This window comes from Orycteropus afer, unplaced genomic scaffold, assembly GCF_000298275.1.
Source record: "Orycteropus afer afer isolate SDZICR_OR568_19922 unplaced genomic scaffold, OryAfe1.0 scaffold00089, whole genome shotgun sequence".
Taxonomy (NCBI): domain Eukaryota; kingdom Metazoa; phylum Chordata; class Mammalia; order Tubulidentata; family Orycteropodidae; genus Orycteropus; species Orycteropus afer.
In genome coordinates this window covers 1,093,139-1,099,138 of record NW_006921676.1, presented here as the reverse complement: position 1 = coordinate 1,099,138, position 6,000 = coordinate 1,093,139, and the positions used below count along the sequence as shown (strand labels likewise).

Sequence of the window (6,000 nt, the reverse complement as noted above, 5' to 3'; positions counted from 1 at the left end):
ATAGAAAATAACATGCTGGTGAGGAGGTGGAGAGATTAGAACTGTCTGTCATACACTGCTGGTGGGACTGATACAACCACTGTGCAAAGCAGTATGGAGATTCCTTAAAAAGTTGGAATTAGAAATACCATTTGACCCAGCCATTCCATTACTAGCTATATATCCTAAAGATGTGAAAGCCAGGACAAGAACAGATATAGGCACACTCATGTTCATTGCAGCACTATTTACAATAGCAAAAAGATGGAAACAACCTAGGTGCCTAACAACAGAAGAATGGATAACTAAACTATGGTACATACACACAATAGAATACTACGCAACCCTAAAGAATAACGCAGAACCTGCAAAACACCACATAATGTGGATGAACTTGGAAGACATTATGCTGAGTGAAATAAGTCAATCACAGAAGGATAAATATTGTATTAGTCCACTACTGTGAAAAGTCAAGGAAAGGTTTACGTATGGAACAAAACTTTCTTTGTTGTTTACCAAGGGTGGAGAGGGAGGGGAGGAAACAATACTAGAAAGGTAGAGACAAGTATTGATTTGGGTGTGAAAGGAAGGGCAATGCACCAAATGTGAGTGATCAACACAGTGGCCTGAGGAAGAGGAAGACACAGAGAGGTGCATGGGAGGTATAGACAACAAAGATGAACTCTTGTGCACATACAGTACTGCATTGTCAGTGATGGCAAACATTGATCTAAGGTGGATAGATAGATGAACAGGATGAACTATCAAGTATGTGCAGGCAGGGGGTAATGTGTCCATGACCACGTACAGGATGGCAGATGTTGTATCTACAAGCTTATTTGTATGTTCAGTAAGAATGTCCAGGTATATAGTAGAGTTGACAAGGGACAAGACTGTGATGACTTCTTGGCCACAGCCAGCTACACAGAGGGCGTGAGTAGTTGAACCTGTGGGCTTGGGACCATGGTTGCAGGGGACATCAGGCTCAACTGGCATAACATACTACACAAAAACATTGTTCCACATCTTACTTTGGTGAGTAGTGACTGGTATCTTAAAAGTTTGCAAGCAGTCATCTAGGTGCAACAATGGGTCTCTCCTCGTCCAGAGCAAAGAAGAATGAAGAAAACCAAAGACGTATGGAAACAATTAGCCCAAGGGACTGGTACACCATGTGATCCTCAGCCTATATGACTGTGAGACCAGAAGAACTAGATGGTGCCTGCCTACCACAGTCAACCATCCAGGAGGGGTTCCATGTAGCTGACCCTGGGTAGAGTGGGATAACAATATGGAAAAAAAACTCAAAATCATAAAATAAAGGACCAGCTTTGCTGGTCTGATAGACCCTGATGGAAGCACTGAGACTATGGTCCCCAGCTGCCCTTCAGGTCTGGAATTTAACCCACTCCTGTGGCTTCCAGCCAAACAAAAGACAAACATATGAGCTGAATGTTTACATTAGGTATATACACTCCTTGGAGAGATCATTCAATCATGGGAGAACAGAAGGGCAGTGGATGCACAGGGAGACACTTCCAGGGACAGGAGTGCATGGGAGGGAAGGGCACAGGGAAGAGGTAACTATGGGGAGGAAGTGGGAAGAAAGCTGTTACATTGAGGGAAACTGCAGTCAATATCATGAGACAAAGTGTATGTGAAATGCTGTTTGGAAAATGAATTTGCTCTGTATATTTTCACCCAAATCACATTTAAAAAAAAAAAAAAAAACCTCACTGCCACTGAGTAGATTCTGACTCATAGCAACCTCCTTTGGATTTCCGAGTCAGTAAATCTTAACATAAACTCCTTCTGCTGAGCTGCTGGTGGATCACCAACCTTCTGGTTAGCAGTCAAATGCCTTAGGCACTGCACCACCAGAGCTCCTATATTCTTCAAAAATATCAATGTTATGAGAAAGAGGCAAAGGCTTAGAGTATGTTCCAGATTAAAAGCAACAAAAGAGGCAACAAAATGCAGTGTGCATTCTTGGATTAGATCTGGACTACAAAAAAATTTCTACAAACAAAATTATTGAGATAACTGGTGAAATCTGGACTATGAATTACACAAAAGTATTGTATCGGTGTTAAATTTTCTGATAAATTTATTGTGATTATCTAAGACAATGTCCTTATTTTTAGGAAAAACACACTGCAATATTAATATATAGAGGCAAAGGGGAACGGTACTTGCATATCACCTCAAATTGTTCAGGAAAAAATAAGGGAGAGAATAGCAAAACAAATACAGCAAAATGTTAAACTGGTGAATCCAAATGAAGGGTACAAGGGAGTTTATTGTACTTTTCTTGCAACTTTACTGTAAATTTTAAATAAGTTCAAAATAAAGAATTTTATTTTAAATCATTCAAGTATTCATTTACTGTGGTAAATAAAATGTCAAAAATACTTTCTACAATGCCTTATTAAACTCTGTATAAACATAAACCTTCAAAAGTTATGGTAGGGAAAATGGTCTCCCTTGAGGCTCTTTTAAAAAAGCTATCTATATGGGATCAGATTGCTAATAGCAACTGGAAATATTAGACAAGAACCTTAGGGAACAGTGTGTTTAGGTTAATGAAAAGGTGAGAATAGTTGCACAACTCGAAAAATGTAATCAATGTCACTAAATCATTCAATGAGAAACTGTTGAATTGGTGTGTGTTTTGCTGTCTATATTCTCAACAACAAAAATAAAATAAAATACAGATAAAAGTTACAGTGAATGAGAGAATTTTTTTTCCACTGGAAATTTGTTTCTCCTATATATGTGACATTTATCTGCCAAACACAGAGACATTTACACATCCTTGGCCTCACGTTACTCTCCTCCCACAGCTAAGTTTCACTAAACGATTCTTCTGCCAAGGGCATGCACAACTCTTTTTCTAAACTTTCAGGTGCCTTGAGAGAGCTGGATGCTAGATACCTGCCCTTTGGTCTTCCACCATTCATCTGAAACCACCTAGAGGAAGAGGCCCCAGGTACTCCGATCCAAAGTCGAGAGCAGCCTTGTTTCCCAAACGCACAGAGGCAGTGCTGGTAAGCTGAACAGGACACCACACTGCTAACTCTAAAGGAGTGCTTTCTCAAGACCGCAGGAGCTCGGGAGCCTGAGAGGCGCAGCCACCGTTGGTAAGAGAATGAAAAAGAAAGGACTGGGGTTATGGAATAGGAAGGAGGAGAAAGAGGCGACGGCCTCACCTCTTCGTGGAAGCTGCCCCTTAGTCCGTAGAGGTTTTTGAGACGTTCCACTGCGAGATCCTGACCAGGGGGTTTGACCACTCTAGGTTCCATGACTCCCTGTGGTCACCGTTGTCGCCTCAGAAACAACTTTTAAACTTGCGGCGGGGCGGCAAAGGGCGGAGCTCGCGAAAGCGGAAAGCGTCATGACGCAGGGACGTCTCTGTCCTCACGCGGGTCCGCAACTGCGCCTCTGCTCGCGGTAGTGGATAATAAGACCTGTGTTTTTTGTGCATGCTGGTGGTGAATCTTAGTCCGTATCGTGGCAAATGGCCATAAAGCAGACTGGCGCCTAAGGAACGTACCAATACCAAGTGGGACTCATTGAGTGGCTGGGCAGCATCTGTTTTTCTGTGTATGTATATACCTTACAGTTTTTTTCTCCTCCCAAGTGATTGAAGCTCTCATTCCTTTACAAGCGTGTTATTTGAACTGATTAAATGGTGTTTTTTTTTTCTTTTTCTAGCGGCTTACGAAAAAGTTTTTTTTGCTAGCTGTATTTTTTCTTCCAAAACCGAAACGCACTGCCATCGAGTGGATTCCGACTCATAGAGCCCCCCCATTGGGTTTCGGAGGCGGTAAACCTTTACGGAAGTAGATTGCCCAGTCTTGCCTTCCGCGGAGTGGCTGGTGGGTTTGAACCACCAACCTTCTGGTTAACAGCCAGATGCTACCAGAGCGCCTTCATTTTTCTCGGTTGTGTCCAAAAACCCAAAAGCAATTCATAAAGAGCGTATTTAAGCAGCCTTCGGCCTAAACACCAGATTCTAATTATCTGACCTTTCACTCACTCTATCCACGAAAGGGGCTTAAATTTATCCTTAAGGCGAACTAAAACTACTCAGCTCGCCGCGCATTAGAAACGCACCATCTTCTTGGTAACCTGTGTGCCTCGTGTGTATAGGGAATCAACACATGTACAGTCTTAGGGTCTCCCAAGATGATCCAAACCTGACTGGTACGCCACTGGATTGCCAACATACCAAATCATGTTTTAATCAGAGGTGGCCTTTGCTAACTGTAATAGAGCAAAGGAATCTTTTGCTAAGTATAACAGATATCAAAACCAAATCCAAACTCACTACCGTGGAGTCGGATCCGACTCATAGCGACCCCTACTTGGGTTTCCGAGGCAGTATCAACTACAAAAGTAGATTGCCCAACCGTCTTCCGAGGAGTGGTTGGTGGGTTTCAATCGCCAGCCTTCTGGTTAAGCAGTCAAATGCTTTAGGCGCTCCCCACCAGAGCTCCCATAAAGGGGGGGGTGGGGGGGCGGGATCAGGAATAGAGAAGCACAGACGTTTCCAAAAATGATTACCTCCTTACTTTATCTGCCAATCAGCCTGTGTTCTAGAAGGTAATCTGGTATAATAAAGTATTAAAAAGTATTAGGATAGAATGTAAGCTCCCTGAGAGCATGTACTTTGTCTGCAGCTATTCTCAGTGTCAAGAACAGTGCGTGGCACTTAGTAAAAACCAAAACCCAGTGCTTTCCAACTCATAGCAATCATATAGGACATAGCAGAACTGCCTAAGGGTTTCCAAGGCTATCAATCTTTGTGGAAGCAGATTACCACTGCCACATTTCTCTCATGGAGTGGAAGGTGGATTCAAACTGCCCACCTTTCAGTTAGTGGCCAAGCGCTTTAACCACTGCAAGGCTCCCTGACATGCAGCAAGTGTCAATAGTTATTAGCATGGTCTATAAACCTAAACATTCCACAGATTGAGGGAAACAATTGTAGAACCCTTAATCTCTCTCATTTATACAATTATTTAATAAATTGTTCAGTTGCATGTCTGAACTAACTCCTAAATTCACTGGATTATTTTTAAAGCTCTTCAAATGCCACACTTATTAAGATCAATACTTTATTTAAACCAATATCCTTTTGACCATAAAGCATTGCTTACTTAGTGTGCAAACATTTCTTCATATTTTATTTTTAAGCAAATTTTAATGAGACAATGTAAAATCCAGCCAATGAAAAAAATGCCTATTCACTGTGGTTTATACCATGCCAATGGTTAGATAACGAAGTGAGAGAAATCACAAAGTTCATTTAAAAAGTGGAAAAATCCCTTTGTTATAAATGCCTGAAGCCACTTTTAATTTAGTTCAAGTTTTTTATAATTGTGAATAGCAAACAGATGAAAAATATAGTATGAATTTAGTGTATGTATACTAATATAAGCAGCAGTTTACATGTCATTTTTATCAAATTTTTGGTCAAAATAAGCTTTTGAATTCCTAACTTTAATGTTTTTAGGATACAGAAATCAGTGTAAAAAAAAAAAATCTCTTAATTCACTTTCATTTACTTGGAATTTATTCTACAATAGTGACAAAGGCATCAGCTATCCCAACTGAAAAGCTGTAGCACATTTTATATCAGCTTATATTACATAGATTTCCAAAGAAGCCAATTCAAAATACTTAATGTGCACATACCAAGTCCATGGTGGGTTCAAGGATTTCAACTGATCCATGCACTTTAAGTGTCTGTCTTTGTGGCCAAATGGCTTTACAGTGATGGCATTCCATTACTCTACCCACACAAATTACACACCAAGTAATTACTATAGGACTTCTCACTTTTAAAGCCTCAAGAAACAATGAATAAGCACCTTTTCTTACTAAATAAAATGCAGTAATTTCAATGTGAAGGATGTAGGAGGGTAGAGGTCACTATCCATGATTAGAGTACAAACAGTCCTCAGGTTATGAACAAAATCACTTTGTAAATCATATTTGTAGATATGTCAGAAGAGG

General features: G+C 40.6%; 1 protein-coding gene across 1 annotated transcript in view; it reads right to left on the bottom strand.

Annotated features, from left to right (window-relative positions):
• Nucleotides 1–3,281, bottom strand: part of CCDC138 (coiled-coil domain containing 138) — a 284,099-nt gene extending 280,818 nt beyond the window's left edge. The window contains exon 1 of the mRNA XM_007942397.1: nt 3,189–3,281. Within this exon, the coding sequence (XP_007940588.1) occupies nt 3,189–3,281 (93 nt within the window). The remainder of the gene's footprint in view (nt 1–3,188) is intronic.
• Nucleotides 3,282–6,000: the final 2,719 nt, after the last annotated feature.